Source organism: Polypterus senegalus, chromosome 3, assembly GCF_016835505.1.
Source record: "Polypterus senegalus isolate Bchr_013 chromosome 3, ASM1683550v1, whole genome shotgun sequence".
Taxonomy (NCBI): Eukaryota; Metazoa; Chordata; class Cladistia; order Polypteriformes; family Polypteridae; genus Polypterus; species Polypterus senegalus.
The window spans coordinates 68,083,984-68,103,553 of NC_053156.1; the positions used below are offsets into that span (position 1 = coordinate 68,083,984).

The 19,570-nt window shown below is 35.7% G+C and overlaps 1 protein-coding gene across 2 annotated transcripts in view; it reads left to right on the forward strand.

Annotated features, from left to right (window-relative positions):
- med23 (mediator complex subunit 23) overlaps positions 1-19,570 on the forward strand; it is a 203,474-nt gene that overhangs the window by 120,302 nt on the left and 63,602 nt on the right. For both annotated transcript variants that reach the window (XM_039747441.1, XM_039747442.1), the window contains 5 exons: positions 1,820-1,963; positions 10,501-10,646; positions 11,099-11,344; positions 11,803-11,945; positions 13,931-14,105. In XM_039747441.1, the coding sequence (XP_039603375.1) occupies positions 1,820-1,963; positions 10,501-10,646; positions 11,099-11,344; positions 11,803-11,945; positions 13,931-14,105 (854 nt within the window). The remainder of the gene's footprint in view (positions 1-1,819; positions 1,964-10,500; positions 10,647-11,098; positions 11,345-11,802; positions 11,946-13,930; positions 14,106-19,570) is intronic.

Consider the following 19,570-nt stretch of genomic DNA (forward strand, 5'->3'; position numbering starts at 1 on the left):
TGCCTCTGTCTCGCACGCCTGTGTGTGTGTGCCTCTGTCTTGCGTGCCTGTGTGTGTGTGCCTCTGTCTCGCGCGCCTCTGTGTGTGTGTGTGTCTGTGTCTCTCTCTTGCACGTGCCTGTGTGTGTCGCTCTCTATCTCTCTTGCTTGCACGCTCGCTGCTCACCAAATGCACAAGGAGAGACTGAACATGTACAAACCCAAAGGGAAACTGGCTTGTTCGTATACCCAGTGTGTGGTCGTGAACCGAGGCAAAAGTTTGGCAAACTTTTTGGTTGTAAACCGAGTTGTACGTGTACCAAGACGTTCGTGAACCGAGGTTCCACTGTACTAAGTTTGAATACACAATGGAGTGTCTGAAAATCGAAAGTACATCTCATGAGAAGATTTTAGGTGTCATACCGAACTTGACACTATCAACTGCTAACAGAATGTTAGGTTATATAGCATGTGTGGAGTACAAGTCCAAGGAGGTTATGCTAGCTAAAGCTTTATAACACACTTATTTAACCTCACCTGGAGTACTGTATGCATATTTGGTCTCCAGTCTGTGAAAAGGACATAGCAACATTGGAAAAAGTTCAGAGAAGAGCAGAGGTTCCAGATTCCAGGACTATAGGGGATGAATTATGAAGTAAGCAGAATGTTAACCTTTCCAGTTTAAGCAAATCACATTTAGAGGAGACATGATTGAAGTGTTTAAATTTATTACAAAAATTTGTTCAGTGGATTGAGACCCTTCATAAAGAACACAGAGACACAGTTGGAGACTTGTTAAGGTTAAATTTCGCACTAACATTAGGATGTTTTTCTTTACACAGAGAACCATTGACACATGGAATAAGCTACCAAGTACCAGTACCAAGTACTGTAGTGTGGTAGACAGTAGGACTTTAGGGACTTTCAAAACTAGAATTTATTTTGTAGGAATTAAGTGGATAAAACTGGCAAGCTTTGTTGGACTGAATGGCCTGTTCTCATCTGAATTGTTGTATTGTTCAAATGAAAATAATCATTTAATTGCATATTCCTGATGCTGTTTTTCTATAGGTAAAGATGTGCTTTTGTGGTAGTAGTGACTTCGCATGAGCAGTTCTCACATAAATACGGAATTAAATCAACACAACAGAAAATACGTGGCAGGACAAGTGCAGCATTATTATATATTGTGAGGAAAGCGTGTCCCTAATTGTTTACAGCAAACACACCATTAATATGAAGAGAAAAACTAAAATTGTCTGTATTAATTTTTGGTATTGCATGTCATCACAAACTTGAGTGTTTTGATGGGAATCTGTGTATATCTACAGAAACTACTATGTTAAAAGCATTTGCAAATGGCTAGAGTAGGTTCCATCAAAATCTTATGCCTTTTCACTAGATGAGTATGCAGTCATATCAAGAGGCCAACAATGTTTATTTTCTGTCATCTCCTAAATCTAATATCATTATGTTACTTAAGCTACTCTGTTTCCATGTCAATGCCTATACATCCTTTCATCTTTAAAACCAATAATATTCTTTGACAGAATAACTTGCCATGTTTAATGCTTTCAGCAGCAAGATCAATACAAGAGTACAGTCTAATAGAATTGCATTTTTTGCTGTATGACTTTATGGCTTTGTTTAACAATCTGTCAAATAATGTTCAGGTTTGTAGTGTATTGTGTTTGTATATATAAATTGCAAATTTCTGTAATGCAGTGTATTTTTTATTTAGTTGGGTCCATTTTGCATATTTATACATTTTTTCCATTAATTTACACTGAAAGCTCCTTATCCATTTCACAGTTTAAAAATAAGAATATGCTTCTTCACAGCTGGCAGGTCGTGGCCTCATTAAAGGAAGGGATCATCTGATGTGGGTACTACTACAGTTTATTTCCGGAAGTATTCAGAAGAATGCACTGGCTGATTTCCTCCCTGTGATGAAATTATTTGATCTTCTGTATCCAGAGAAGGAGGTAGTGATTGCCAGGCTATACCTTTTTTCCACACTCTTCTGTTATTAATTCTTAAGTGTTTTCCTTGTCTGTTGGCGTACACATTTGCCGTAAACCACAGTATTCACTAATTGTTTTTTTTACATTATGTGCATTCAAGTAGACATAATTGCTAAAAAAAAGAGTAACAAAGTGTAATATGTTTCTGTTACTTTTCTATTAGTAAACACTAATAATTACAAAGTAATAACTTAGTGCATTCAGTCCATTTTACAAAGGAGATATAATGAGAAAATAAGTGTGCCAAATAAATGTAAATATGGTGTAATTTATTCTATGTGCTTGGCATTTTTGGAGAAATGTGAGGTTGCTGTTGATTTGCTGCTTAGTCCACAGATATAGCAATCATAGACTAAGTATATTAAGTGTGTGTTTCATCTGCATCAGTACAAATACTTTGTCTTCACACTATGCCACTTGTGGCTTGATTGATTATTTTATTTAATGAACTGTTGGGTACCTGGAACGGTCATGACTGCGTTTTTATCCAGGAAGACTGCCAAATTATGTATATACATTTACTGTTTTTTTTTTTTCATTTGGGGAGTAAATATTGTACAATTTTATTTGCAACTTGTGGTGAGGACTGTGTAAGAAAGTTTGCCTCAACTTGCACTTTTAAATAAAAAATCCATTTTTTTTTTTTGCAAAACCATCTTTTTATGTCTGTGCCTCCCTAACATCTCACATTTCTGATCCCGATTGGTCTCAGGGTGACATAGCGAATTTTGGCAACTGATCAGTGCTTTATTGCATTTTACCCATGACAGCATACAGTGTATTTTAATTTGTAATATAGGTGCAGTGATGATTTTTTGTTAAGTATAATGTGACTAGGAGAGGAAGCATTCCTTCTCATAATACTATTTTAAAGTGATTTGAGGAATTTCATCTTACTGGTAGTGTGAATGACATCGTTGTTGGACCATTGTAGAGTTGCAGAGCAGAATCTTCAGCATTCAGCACAATGTCAGTTGTCCATTTTTCTTTTTTTTTTTTTACTAATGTTCATGAGAGAAATGAATGGAAGCAAAAATATGTACTTTTTATTATGTCCATTGTTATTTCTCTATATGGCTCTGTTGTCATTATGATCATCTTCTTAGGTCTCATTATGTACCAGTTTTCTTATTTGGGATTAAAAGGAATCACTGGTTTAGGATGATGCTGTTAAGCAGACCCATTTGCTTAGTGCCTTTGGGTAAGTGATGAACAGAATAAAGCAACGTAAAATTGAAATGGGCTGAAAGTGTAACATATGATAAACAAGTGTAGTGAACATTCCAAGAAAACAAAATTGATTGAGTGTATTAATTATACCTGTTTATACAGAAAACTAAAAACAGTTTCTGTTGCATCCTCACTACTACTTTGTATTTTTACCTGTTACACTGATTCAGACATTAGACCTCAACAAAATCTTGCAGGTGACCCTGGAGTTAATCTGGATATTCTGTTTGAGTCTGCTTATTAATTTTTGAGGGAATGCATATTCTTAATTTTTTTGCTCTGCATATGTTTTTAAATTATAGTATGCTGTCCACATTTTGTTATGGTTTTGCAACTTCACCTATACTTACAGCAGTTTTCCTAAGCTTGTTCAAGGAAGTTGCATATTGATATAATCACATTGACTTGATTTCTTAAGTGTAAATATCAGAAGGCATCTCAGACTTAATTATCCACATGATTTTATAGTTTCTACCTTATTGACAGCGCTAATGAACCTTGTTGCTTGCTTAAATTTGTACAAGAACTGATTCTTACTTGACTATTTTTCCTCTGTGGCATGCGTCAGTTCCTCTAATTGATACATTGAATTTATGCATTTAAAGTAATATGTAAGGACTACTTAGATTATACAAGAAATTCATAGTAAAATTTTAATAATATTGAAAATTAGAATAGAGTTTCATTAACTTCAAAATAACATTGTAGGTCTATATAAGCTATATTTCTATCAGAAAGTTTAAAAAACATTTTTTATTTCAGATGATGCTCTAGCAATCAAAGCAAAACTATAGATAACATATTGTAGATTAAGCAGAAAAAAAACTTCTGTAGCCCATGATTCTTCGATAAAGACAAATCAATATCTTTTCTACATTTGGTTAACTGGTCTCCCAGTCCTTATTTGACACTCACTAGCATATGATGGTGCAGTCTCATATCTGTGATTTGTCTAATAATGTATCTGTCTTCTCAGATTTTGTTTTCTCGTATTTAATCCAAGGTCAGGATTAATAACTTGTGCCAAGTAACAAAGTAGTAGTAACAGCCGACACTGGGGAAAAACACAGTTGGGGAAAAAAGCAGTAAAAACTAATCACAAAAAATACAATACCTAATTACTGAAAAGTACTATGAGCAGCCTCTCCAGCTGTTTTTACAATGAGTTTTTTAAGGATTGACTTTTTGACTTTAGTTCTGAAGACAGTGAAGTATTTGCTATTTTGGGGGTTCTATAACTAAAGTCTTTGTTGTACTGTATTGTTTTGTGTTTTTTTTTTTTTATCCCAGGATAAGTAATTTTTTATATATCTGATCACATTTAATGTTTTAGTTAATTTTTAAAGGTATAATATGTACCTAGGTATGTTTTATCCTGTACTGAGAAGTTTGTTCTAATGTATATTATTTATCTTAAATTAAAAAGTTGATTTTTGCCTGTATCCTCCTAAAAGCCAACCTGAGCCCAAGTATTATAGATAAACATGCGTAGAGCAATTGGAATATATATCTCTGGAGCAGTGTCAAATTTTGTGGTATATATTACAGACTGCACTTTAGGAGTAATAGTCACTAATTTTGTGTTAAAAAGCTGTATCATGTTTTGGTATATTCCATGCATGTTTCATGAAAGTACTGTTCTCAAAAATTACCCTTGCCATGAAGGGAATCAAATAACATTCCATACAAGCAATTCAAGTTTAAACCCTAATCTGAACATTTATTAAAATAAGCCGTGCAAAATACATAACACTATATTTTAACGTCTAGAAAATACCTGCATGTTAAAATGTTGACAAATGTTAAAACTGTAGCATACTGTATATTGTTATTAAAGGTTAGGCTTGTTATTTTTTGCAGTTTTGTTTTCTCGCCCCACCATGGTTGTGGCATGTTGTCATTTGCCATTGATTGGATATGAATACCTGAATAATCTTATGAATACTAGCGTATTTCAGAACTCCAATTTAGAAGCCAGTGATATCTCACATTTAATTACATAGGTAATCAGACGGCATACAAGTACGTAAGATTAATACTTAAATTTATTCCTGTATATATTGTCAGTTTTGCCCTTTTAGCTTCTATCACTCCTTCCAGTACATTGTCAGAAAATGAAAAAGAAAAAATTCTAAAACTGCAGTCATCATTATGCCTAGCCAGCCTCATTGTAGATGTATTGTGAATTCCTTGCTTACGTGTGCTTCCTTTAGAAGCAAAAGCTCCCTTGTTGGAATAAGTTCTTTTAAATTGCAGCATTTTAAGTAACCAAAAAATACAGAAGTATTATATTAAAAGGTGATTTCCCTCCCATAGTGATGGGTTCAGAAATTGCATAAGAGAATTATTCTTAGCTTTCTTTAATGACGCTTTACGCAGCTTTACAAAATGGAGGAAGCTATAGCAGACACAAGGTCGGATCTTGATGTATACAGTCTGCCATTTTCCGTTCCTGCGCTGAAAGGATTTTTGGGACGGATGAAGACAATATCATCCGACCGTCAGCTTCAAAGGGTTTGGCTGTAGTCCAAGCCATTTTATACTGGCTGCTCCATGTGCTGGTCCTTCTCTGGTCTCCAAACAAGGACAGTAAAAGGACTCAACCCTACCTCCAAAAAATGCAAGAATAGCACAATGCCTACACTGCAGTTGTTCATTCTTCATACTGCTAAAGTAATGGTTTTCTAAATGCAGGCAGACTAGCCCCTATGTGCCAGACTTCGCTTGCACATGTGAATGAATCCTTTAAAAATGTTTTACAGAGAAAGTGACATTAACCTTAATATATTATAACAACATGTACTAATCGGTAGGCAACATGTTGTCACTTTTTGATGTCATGATTCATAAGTATACTGACATTACCTTGGCATTTCTGGCTTCCTGACCTGAAGCATGATTTATAATATCTACCATTATTTGTTTATTTTTTTTATATATACAGTGCATCCGGAAAGTATTCACAACGCATGACTTTTTCCATATTTTCTTATGTTACAGCCTAATTCCAAAATGGATTAAATTCATTTTTTTCCTCAGAATTCTACACACATCACCCCATAATAACAACGTGAAAAAAGTTTACTTGAAGTTTTTGCAAATTTATTAAAAACTAGCAAAATACCCACGCTTCACAGCGGCGAAGTACTGCCCTAAAATTTTTATTATGAAGAAAGGTAAACCTTTTTAAACTGAGGGAAAATGTACCAATAATTATTTTTTAAGGATCTCTTTGCATACCACGTTGTCAGTTCGGCCCTCTGGTTGTAATATGACCAAGCTACGGATTTTATTTTTTTTATTTTTTCTCCAGCCGTCTGGAGTTTTTTTGTTTTTTCTGTCCCCCCTGGCCATTGAACCTTACTCTTATTCGATGTTAATTAATGTTGATTTATTTTGTTTTCTTATTGTGTCTTTTATTTTTCTATTCTTTATTATGTAAAGCACTTTGAGCTACTGTTTGTATGAAAATGTGCTATATAAATAAATGTTGTTGTTGAAGCTGTGTGCTGAGCTTACTCTTGAGCATACAACATAGAATTGGCCATGTGAAAACCAATCTTGCCTCAAATCAATGCCAACCTTTTGTATTTTCTGTCCCTGAGACTTATTAATTGTCATTGTGAAGCAGAGCCTTACTGAAAATTGGAGGTGTTTGAATTGAAATGGGAGATCAGAGGATATAACGGGGATGCGAGGAATAAAAACTCTCCCCCCTGAGCTACTGCCAGTAAAAATAGTTGCCTCAATTATGTTCTTTTGCAGACACGTGACCTGAGACTCGTGCCGTTACAAAGTTTTCGGTGGCTGTAAGTTTCTCAGTAACATTATTGGTGCCCCAACCTTCAAAATTAGATTATGCTCAGTGCCTGGAGGATTCAGAGTGTGGAGAAACTCTACCGGATAGTGTACCACGTCTTCCAATTCTACAACTGAATCCACAGACTGATATGTTTTCGGTTGTGAAGGTCGTTCTTGAAGTAAAATGTGGCTTATAGTTGTAGTCATGTCATTTCTTGGTTTCAGAATATCTCTCTCCCTCAACCATGACACGTCGTTTTCGTTGGAAAGTTCAATATGGCGGCCAACAGTGGCATCATACCACCGAAAAGTACATACATCGGTTTCGGTTAGCGCAGGGAAGCCGCCTACCAAATTTCGTGAAGATAGGGCCATAAATAAGAAAGTTTAACATGGTGGATGTTGTCGACCGTTATGCGTAGAATTTCGAAATGAAACCTGCTTAACTTTTGTAAGTAAGCTTTAAGGAATGAGCCTGCCAAATTTCAGCCCTCTGCCTACATGGGAAGTTGGAGAATTAGTGATGAGTGAGACAGTGAGGGATTTTCCTTTTATTAATATAGATAAAAAAAAAAATGAGAAAGCACATGTACATAAGTATTCACATTCTTTGCCATGAAGCTCAAAATTGAGCTCAGGTGCATCCTGTTTCCCCTGATCATCCTTAAGATGTTTCTGCAGCTTAATTGGTGTCCACCTGTGGTAAATTCAGTTGATTGGACATGATTTGGAAAGGCACTCACCTGTCTATATAAGGCCCCACAGTTGACAGTTCATGTCAGAGCACAAACCAAGCATGAAGTCAAATGAATTGTGTGTAGACCTTCGAGACAGGATTGTCTCGAGGCACAAATCTGGAGAAGGTTACAGAAAAGTTTCTGCTGCTTTGAATGTACCAATGAGCACAGTGGCCTCCATCATCCGTAGGTGGAAGAAGTTCGAAACCACCAGGATTCTTCCTAGAGCTGGCCGGCCATCTAAACTGAGCGATCGAGGGAGAAGGGCCTTAGTCAGGGAGGTGACCAAGAACCCGATGGTCACTCTGCCAGAGCTCCAGAGGTCCTCTGCGGAGAGGGGAGAACCTTCCAGAAGGACAATCATCTCTGCAGCAATCCACCAATCAGGTCTGTATGGTAGAGTGGCCAGACGGAAACCACTCCTTAGTAAAAGGCACATGGCACCCCGCCTGGAGTTTGCCAAAAGGAACCTGAAGGACTCTCAGACCATGAGAAACAAAATTCTCTGGTCTGATGAGACAAAGATTGAACTCTTTGGTGTGAATGCCAGGCGTCACGTTTTGAGGAAACCTGGCACTGCTCATCACCAGGCCAATACCATCCCTACAGTGAAGCATGGTGGTGGCAGCATCATGCTGTGGGGATGTTTTTCAGTGGCAGGAACTGGGAGACTAGTCAGGATTAAGGGAAAGATGACTGCAGCAATGTACAGAGACATCCTGGATGAAAACCTGCTCCAGAGCGCTCTTGACCTCAGACTGGGGCGATGGTTCATCTTTCAGCAGGACAACGACCCTAAGCACACAGCCAAGATATCAAAGGAGTGGCTTCAGGACAACTCTGTGAATGTCCTTGAGTGGCCCAGCCACTTCTGCTTTTTGATCCGCTTGCAATGATACTGGTACTGTAACTCTACATCCTTTTCACTTCTCAGCTACTTTTTGTTTATGCTATAATTACAATTATATGCATATATGTATGTACGTGTTGAAGAAATTAATAGTTTTTTTCTCTTCTACAGGAGACTGTTTAATATCATATACTTGGTTTATTGTTATTATTGTATTAGGGTTTACTATGCTTATCCAGGGCCACAACATCCTGATACAGGCCACTCTTTAACACCATTTCCCGGGTTTACTATTTTACTATCTCAAGATTGTTGAAGATTATATTGTTATGCTTGTAGTAATTGGGCTGTGTTGGCAATAGATATCTCAATTTTATTCCTCATATGCCGCTGCTGGGGAGCTTGCTTTGTTTTGGGTGTGTTCTGTCTCTAGGTATGTCAGAGGACTAGGACTTTGGTAAGTGTGGTCCAGCATCAAGTGGGGAGGCAAAATGGGGGAAGAGAGCAAGCTATTTTTAATCTATCCTTTTAATCCTTATAATTAGACGTGCAGTGTAACAATAGGCTTCATGGCAGTCACTCCTGGGAAAATTGGAGCTGTCTTATTTTCAGTTTAGACTACAAAATGACAACAAAATTTCAGAAGCAATGTCTCCAAGACCGGACAGTTAACTTTGTGAGCTGGAATGTTAAAGGCCTGAATCACGAATTAAAGAGAAAGTATTCTCTCACTTAACCATGTCTAAACGCTAAAATAGTATTTTTTACAGGAGACCCACTTATTAAGCAAGGATCAGTTTCGATTGCACAAAGACTGGACTGGCCAAATGTTACATTCCAGCTTTACAAAGAAAACTAGAGGTGTGGGAATTCTTATACATAGAACAGTCTAATTTGTAGTATCTGATCCTGAAGGGAGATATGTGATTGTTATAAGTGATTTTTTAACTGTTAAAATGAATAACATGGAAACAAAATTATGTCCTCATCAAATAAATGTCGTTACTAAATGCAATTTAATTTTGAAGCTTTAATATGCAAGTAGAGTTCGTGAATATGATCAGAAACATTGTCCTAATGATTATTTTGTACGTTATTTTGTACAACAAACATTTCTCAAATGCCAAATACAAATAAAGTCTTCATTTTTCATCAAAAATGTATGGTCTACAGTCATATGTATTATCTATATATATGTAAAATTCTTTTTGCGTTTGAAACGGAAATTACGTATGACCACAGAACATATTATAATGCACTCGCAAACTCACCTTTGGAACGGAAATTACGTATGACAACGGCAGTCAGGTTACAGAGAGAAAGTGAGGCAGAAGCAGATCGAGAGAGAAGGCTCTCAGGCTTGCTGATCAACGACAATCACAATTGAGGGCCTCACAAATACCCGAACAACCTGCTGAACAGAATCGAATTTGACGGATGCAGTATTCACAGGCTACCACGTCACACAGGCGTCAGGGTCTGTATATGGAGGGATTCAATTATAACATTGAAAAAGATTATTGCCTACATCCAAAAATTACAATAGGAGAGATGGACATCATGTGTGAGTACTGCCAAGCACAGAGGGTTAAATTTGAATCATGTGGGATGTGTTGTTCAGACGGCATTAATGCTGTTGCCTCATGAGAGCCACAAATTTTTCCCTTCCACTCAGTGAGTGAAGCCACTGGGTAATCTGCTAGTTTGCTTATAATTTTTAGTTATGAGAAGTCTGATAAGTTTAAATTACACTCTCTCTAGCAAAGCCAATACTTTATTGTTGCATGAGGTTATGTATTCCATTCAACATATAATTATGCCTTCACAGTATCTGTTTATATTAAAAAAAAAAGTTAATTCTTTTTTGTCATTTTGTTTAGTGTATTCCAGTTCCAGACATTAACAAACCTCAGTCTACACATGCCTTTGCGATGACTTGTATTTGGATCCATCTCAACAGGAAAGCTCAGAATGATAACTCCAAACTTCAAATTCCAATTCCTCACTCTTTGAAACTTCATCATGAGTAAGATCATTTTTCTGCTTCTACAAAAAACAATAAAATATTCTACTTACCAAAAAAAAAATTCCTTTGTCCTATTCAGATTTCAGCCGTTGCTTTGCAGTAATCGTCATAGAATATGATTTTTATAGTTTACTGCTATATTTTTTAATAGGAAACTTAATGAAACTCAGCATTCTATGATAATGTATAGAATGAGAAATACTGTAATTTATCAACATCCATATCGTAAAATGTTTAATTTAACACCAGCCATTCTATTTGAGTGGTCTCTGTATATAGTATATACTGTATTTTGACCTTTAGTATTTTTCCGATTTATCTTCCTTAAATAATATGCTGACATACAGCAATAATGTCTGATCTAAACTAATATTATACCTAATTTATGTAAAGGCTAACTAGATAAAAAAACTAACTTTGATGAAGGATTTGTTCTTCTTTCCATCACGTAGATTCTTACAGCAAAGTCTAAGAAATAAAAGCCTTCAGATGACCGATTACAAGATAGCTCTTTTGTGCAATGCCTACTCTACCAATTCTGAATGTTTCACGTTGCCTATGGGAGTTCTAGTAGAGACAATTTATGGCAATGGAAATGTCAGAATTCAGCTTCCTGGGACAAATTGTACGGCATCAGGTTCTGTAACTCCTTTACCAATGAACCTGTTGGATTCATTGACTGTCCATGCCAAAATGAGGTAGGCTGTTCCAGCTATACTAATTGAAAGCAAATTGATTTGGCAGGAAGTAATTTATGAACTGATATAGTAGGTTATACCTTTTATCATACTTTATTTTCCCTTAATGACTTTGTACCATGTAGAAAGTTTAATTCATTATTTAAGTGAAGTTTAACAAATATATTATTAATATTATTTAATATGTACTGGGAATAAAATCCTCACTGGCATGTTTAAGCATTTTTGAAAATATGCAAATTATTGTACACCCATAACAGTGTTTACATTATTGCTAAACTTAGCTTTCTCATTTTTTTTAAGTTGAAAATAATTAATTACAATGTGATCTATATTGCTCCAAAAGCACACCTCATTTACAAGTAAAGTAAACAGTGTAAAAGGTGATGTTCCTAAATATTGAGTTATAGTCTGTATAATGTGCAAATGCTTTCAAATTTCTTTATATCCCCCTGTAGTCTTATTCACAGCATTGCTACAAGGGTAATTAAATTAGCCCATGCAAAATCCAGCATTGCTTTAGCACCTGCATTGGTTGAAACTTACAGTCGTCTGCTTGTTTACATGGAAATTGAGTCACTGGGGATCAAAGGATTTATCAGTAAGTATATCTGTTGTGCTTTGCCATCAGCATAGTACCACAGTAATAGAGTAATTTTGTTATATTTCAATTAGCCCTATTCATGATCTGTGACAGAGATATGTTTTCTGTATTTTATTTGCGTTTTTGGTAGTTTTTTTTTTGCTGAAGTAGTTTGTAAAGCCCCTTGAAATTGCTAAAGTGTTCAATTAAGCATTGAAATATTAACTTTGCAGTAATATAACCATCATGCATTAGCGTTACTCCTTTCCAAGTGTCAGACACTAATTTATTTTTTATTCCCAACACTTACTTATATAAATATGATTCATTATCCATTCCCTTTGATTTGTAAATTAAATTTAGGTGTTACATGAATTATACAAGTTTTGTCACTTTTTATCTATTTAAAAATTTTGAAAAGATAATCTTTTTTCTACCACAAGCCACTCAAATTACCTTGAGAAGATCAGAATGAGGCATCCCTAAATTGTCTTCTTAGGGCTCATGACTACACAAACCTATGCATTTCCTCTGAGTTTAGTATTTTGGAGGTAAAGAGTTTGCAGTTAATTTGATTTCAAAGATGACTGTAAAAATACTGGATTTTAAATTTTGTCTTTCCCATTTAAAGTATTCTTTGCCACATTACTGATGCATTAATATTGCACAGTGCTTTCTGTAATCTGCACAATTTGAAATACACAAATTCTGTTTGAGGTGTTAGTAATTTATCCTTTTTAATGGAATTGATGTGTCTTTCCCTACAAAAAGCGGTAATTGTACCTAGAAGTATTAAATACTGTTGGTAAATGTGTGCTAAAAGCACAAACTGTTTAGAGCAAAATCTACATGAGTGATAGACTAAACAGTGGCTGCAGTGAATGACAACTGGTATCTTGATAAATAATAACATCAAAATCCTTAAACTTGAGAATTGTTTTGGAGTACTAAATTCAGATTATAATTCAGCACATTTACTGTAGAAATAAAAGGGCTTGTTTTGCAAGATGACATAAATTTTTAATAAACTTGATAAATGAGCGAGGTCTTGCAGTACGAGTAGTACGTGTACGCTTTGTCCGACGAACGTCACGTGGGGATTGTGTGTAATCGTCTTCTATGCTTGTTCTGAGTCAGCGTGCGTCACTCATTTAGTCAACATCCGTATGAGCTTATACTGTTTACTATAGCATGGTGACCACTTGTGAGTCCCTGTCATGCACCCCAAAACATGAGGCTGAGTCTCAGTATTTTAGCAAAACCAGCTTTATTCAGCATGAAACAGAAATAGCACGGTTATTTATTGTAGCGGGATCTACCGCTCTCCTGTTGAGAGACACAGCAATCAGGCAGGGTTGTGACCAGGTTACTGGCTAAGTATATTTTGTTCTTGCATTTATAATGTTCCTTGCCTCACCCATTGACAGAAGGCACTTATAGCTTGGCTGTGATATTTTCTGATTCTCTTTTTGCAGCGAATTGCTACAGTGCTGGAAGCCTGTGCTTGCTTTCTTCATTATGCTTGCATGTTATCCCATTGGGGGGAAATCCCAAAAGAGTTTAGAAACCTTACAGTGCGTAAGGAATTTTTTTTTTATTTTGTGTCCAAGTGTAGTGACTCTTCACACAAAAGCAACTGTCATTGTATAGGTTTCCTTGTTGCAAAAAAAGAAAAAGAATCCAGTGAGCCAAAAGATAGCAGTGATTCCGTTAGTTAGAGTGAAGATTTTGTGTTAATCATTTTTATATAAATATTTGTGGGTTTTGAAATGAATTATCTGAGTTTCCATTATTTCTTATGGGGAAATTCGCTTTGATATACAAGTGCTTTGGATTACAAGCACGTTTCCAGAATGAATTATGCTCACAAACCAAGGTTCCACTGTACTGGGATAATTTTGTATTAGTCACTATCTATAAATTAATGTTCAGGACACCCTAATAAGGATTATTTTTTGTATGCAATGTATGGCACATTAAATGTTTACTTGTATTACTTGCAGGTCAGTTACTACCCAATGTATTCAAGTCACATGCTTGGGGTATTCTGCATACACTACTTGAGATGTTCAGTTATCGGATGCATCACATTCAACCACATTACAGAGTTCAGCTCCTCAGCCATCTACATTCACTTGCTGCTGTACCTCAGACTAACCAGAACCAGCTACATCTTTGGTAAGAAAAATTTCGATCTGTATGATTACCTTTAGATTTTGTTAATGTCACTATCAATGAAAGATAAATAGAAATACACAACTATATATTTAACCGGCATTTTACATTCCTGGCTTAAATCACTATCGACAGTTTGTGGAAGAAATTGAATGAAAAGGAAATGTTGTGGTAGTGTTGGATAATTAATTCCAAACTTGTGACCTCACTGAAACCTTAGTTGCAGTTCTTTAATGAATCTACTTTTGCTACAGGTGGATTTGGAAGAACAGTTTAGGAAGCAAAGATGTCCATGATTAATTTATTGAAAATATAGTCCCAGCCACCGTAAATCAAGAAATTCAATTGTGTTCATGATTATGGTTACACAGATATCCACATTTATGATTATTATTAGCTCAATCAGGTAAAAGGTGAATTGTGAAGATTTGTAATGTTCGTGTATGTGTTGTTTTCTATAAGACAACAGAAAGAAAGAAAGCAAGCATTTAACAGTTAACTATAATAATAATACAAATAATATGTAAGCATAACAATGTAGTAATAAGATGACAATACAGAGAACGGACTGCAATTAATACTGTTATAACAGATTATAATGAATATGATACTGCTTAATACTTAAATAGAACAGTCTGAACAGGGCACTGTCACTGAAAATGATGAAATGCATGATTCTTGAACTACAATAATTATCAATTAAAATTACCGATTTTAAAGCAATAACTGTCTAATGCAATTTAGTGATGAAATAAGTATGAAATAATATAAAACTTCTTAACAATTAGGATGAGTATACAGTATTAAAAGACATTACATTTAAACAACAACAAACTTGGATGTAATACCCACTTATGGACACACGACAATTGAGTTTCAGAAACATTCTTGTACATACAGAAAGTGATATGAAACATATTGGAGATGATAAATTATTGGAATAGTCTACCAGAATATTTAATCTATACTAATAAAAGGCAAAGCTCCGTAAGTTTATATTAAATTAAGTTCATAGACAGGCTGCCACCAGCGTTTGTAATTTAGTGCCTGCCCATATAAGGCCGTCCATCAGCGGCAATCCAATACAAACACTGCCGGTAAATATTCACGGGTGAAGGACTGTGCTTATGCAGAGGAAGATGAGATGGTCAGGGTGGTGTTTGGCACAAACTCATTGAAACTGCGAGAGAAACTTTTAAGTGCCGGGTCTTAGCTGACATTACACGAGATGGCACCAGCACAGCTGGGAACCTTCGATGCAAGAACACCAAGCAGCTCACGTGAACTGACGCAGTGCACAGACAAAAAGCAACAGTTCCAAAGAGTGCTGAACAAAAACCGAATTACACAATTGAGAAGGCAGCAAAAAAATATTAAGCGTCTGATACATACAATCATATTCATAAGTGCAGCTACTGCGAAACAAAGCACACGGTGGAAAAAGTAAATGTCCCGCTAAAGGAAGACAGTGTAAAAAACCCGTGCATGCAGTTTGTCACATCTCAGATAAAGAGGAAGACGAGCTGTTTATTGATGCAGTAAGAAACTAATCGATGAATGAAACCTCTTATCTTTACAACGATTGACAAACACGGAATGTAACTTGAACACAACACATCGTACAAATACGACCCTGATTGAAACAAATAATGATAATCAAATCCTTGATGACAGCAACATTCAATAACACTCATAAAACAATTACTGTATATTGACAATCATGTTACATTATTTTTAAAATGTTCCCTTTTCTTTTCATAACTTCTACTTCTCCACTGCGATACGCGGTATATATATAAATGTATATATATACCCCATCTACAATACATACTCTAGCATAGACAAGCCACACGCTGTGGCTAATTGTAGAGTCTTAAGCCTCTAACGCCGACATTCGAGGTTCGATTCCCAGAGGGGATGCACTGAGTATGTACGCCTACCGATTCATTTTACCTTGCATCTCCTTGGTTTGGGACGTATGAAAAATATTAGGTTAACAGAATCATGTTACGTTATTTTTAAAATGTTTCCTTTTCTTAGCACAAGCACAGCTGAGAAGCTTCGATGCATGTACTCCATAACGCATAAAAATAACGATTTAATCACACTTTCAATTCCAAGCAAGCGGGAACTTTTGTCAATGCATGATTTCCTGGTACATCCATTACACTGATGCACACATCACAGCTACAAAAATGTTAGAGTCGGAATAAAGCGCTTCCTACGACTGATCATTTCGACTACCCGAAAGAAGCCTTGATAAAAGCATGGTTTTGTGCACACTGAAAAGCAAGCAAAATTAGATGCATTACAGAAAGCGGACTTTGTGGCTCTTACTGGGGATCATTGGACTTCCGTGACCGTTAGTAATTCTAATTACATCTAATTACAAAATGTTCAATGATCACACTGTTTTAGCCTAATGTACAAAATAATTTTGGCTAATGTTACTCAGAGTTTAAAGATTAAGTTGGTCAAATTACCTTTTATGTTTCTGACTTATTTTTTAAGAAGAAAAACTGCACTTTATGTTGAAATTTTGGTTATTATTATTTAAAGACAATACTATTCTGAAAATGTACTTAAAGTACTTAAACTACCACTTTATTTTTAAGTCTGCCCAATTTTAACCAGGGATGATATTTTTGTTTCTGTTTTGAATTCAAATGCAGTTTAAAGCTTTTTTTTCAGAAATTAAAACAGCTTCAGTTTACAATATTCATGTCCATGTCTATTATTTGATTCTGTCGCCCACTAAAACCCTTTTAAATTAAAAAAAAAACATTTGCGATTTGGGGCAAATTTACGTGTCGATTACATACGATTAATCAAGATTAATTCTTACACAGCCTCTAATTAATTGGATTAATTTTTTAATCGAGTCCCACCTAATATATATATATGTAGATATATATATGTAGATTTGTATATATATGTGTATATACAGTATATATGTAGATATGTATATGTGTATATACAGTATGTATATATGTGTGTATGTGTGTGTATATGTATATATATATATATATATGTGTGTATATATATATATATATATATATATATATATATATATATGTATATATATATTTATATATGTGTGTGTGTGTGTGTGTGTATATATATATATATATATATATATATATATATATATATATATATATATATATGCCAACAACACTCATGACAATGACAAAACAATTACATTGCCAATCATGTTACGTTGTTATTATTAAAATGTTTCCTTTTCTTTTTACTTCTCCGCTGCCAATCGCAGGTATTTTGCTACAGTGGTGTGAAAAACTATTTGCCCCCTTCCTGATTTTTTTATTCTTTTGCATGTTTGTCACACAAAATGTTTCTGATCATCAAACACATTTAAGCATTAGTCAAATATAACACAAGTAAACACAAAATGCAGTTTTTAAATGGTTTTTATTATCTAGGGAGAAAAAAAATCCAAACCTACATGGCCCTGTGTGAAAAAGTAATTGCCCCTGACCCTAATAACTGGTTGGGCCACTCTTAGCAGCAATAAATACAATCAAGCCTTTGCGATAACTTGCAATGAGTCTTTTACAGCGCTCTGGAGGAATTTTGGCCCACTCATCTTTGCAGAATTGTTGTAAATCAGCTTTATTTGAGGGTTTTCTAGCATGAACCGCCATTTTAAGGTCATGCCATAGCATCTCAATTGGATTCAGGTCAGGACTTTGACTAGGCCACTCCAAAGTCTTCATTTTGTTTTTCTTCAGCCATTCAGAGGTGGATTTGCTGGTGTGTTTTGGGTCATTGTCCTGTTGCAGCACCCAAGATCGCTTCAGCTTGAGTTGACGAACAGATGGCGGACATTCTCCTTCAGGATTTTTTGGTAGACAGTAGAATTCATGGTTCCATCTATCACAGCAAGCCTTCCAGGTCCTGAAGCAGCAAAACAATCCCAGACCATCACACTACCACCACCATATTTTACTGTTGGTATGATGTTCTTTTTCTGAAATGCTGTGTTCCTTTTACACCAGATGTAACGGACATTTGCCTTCCAAAAGTTCAACTTTTGTCTCATCAGTCCACAAGGTATTTTCCCAAAAGTCTTGGCAATCATTGAGATGTTTCTTAGCAAAATTGAGACGAGCCCCAATGTTCTTTTTGCTTAACAGTGGTTTGCATCTTGGAAATCTGCCATGCAGGCCATTTTTGCCCAGTCTCTTTCTTATGGTGGAGTCGTGAACACTGACCTTAATTGAGGCAAGTGAGTCCTGCAGTTCTTTAGACGTTGTCCTGGGGTCTTTTGTGACCTCTCGGATGAGTCATCTCTGCGCTCTTGGGGTAATTTTGGTCGGCCGGCCACTCCTGGGAAGGTTCACCACTGTTCCATGTTTTTGCCATTTGTGGATAATGGCTCTCACTGTGGTTCGCTGGAGTCCCAAAGCTTTAGAAATGGCTTTATAACCTTTACCAGACTGATAGATCTCAGTTACTTCTGTTCTCATTTGTTCCTGAATTTCTTTGGACCTTGGCATGATGTCTAGCTTTTGAGGTGCTTTTGGTCTACTTCTCTGTGTCAGGCAGCTCCTATTTAAGTGATTTCTTGATTGAAACAGGTGTGGCAGTAATCCGGCCTGGGGGTGGCTACGGAAATTGAACTCAGGTGTGATGCAACACAGTTAGGTTATTTTTTTAACAAAGGGGCAATTACTTTTTCACACAGGGCCATGTAGGTTTGGATTTTTTTTCTCCCTAAATAATAAAAACCATCACTTAAAAACTGCATTTTGTGTTTACTTGTGTTATATTTGACTAATGGTTAAATGTGTTTGATGATCAGAAACATTTTGTGTGACAAACATGCAAAAGAATAAGAAATCAGGAAGGGGGAAAATAGTTTTTCATACCACTGTGTGTGTGTGTGTATATATATATATATATATATATATATATATATATATATATATATATATATATATATATATATATATTTTTGCCTGGGAATCACCAGAATAGGTTCGTTGCTTTATCCGGAGCTGGCTAATACAACCTTTTCTGGAGTTGGGTTCTTCAGGATTATGTAAAACTGACAGTTTATGCTAAAAGATAATTGCCTGAGCAGTAAATATTTTATAGAATTTAAAATTAGATATACTCAAAATGCGCATTACTGTTTGCACAAATATCATCCCTCCACAATTCCATGAGTCCATGCTATAACAAACAAAATGCTATGAAACATCTAAGGGGATGTTTAAAAAGTTACCCCATTTACTTGACATGGACACTGGGGTTCTATAATCTATATACTGTATATATAATTCACTAAGACAAGACAACCATGGAAAGCACGCTGGAAGGGGCATAGATTCACTAAGCCGCCGACAAGTGAGACACCTATGGGCACGCAGGAAGGAGCCACGCCCACCAACTCCAAGACCATTGGATACGACAACTCGCAGGGCCACGCCTACCAACTCGGA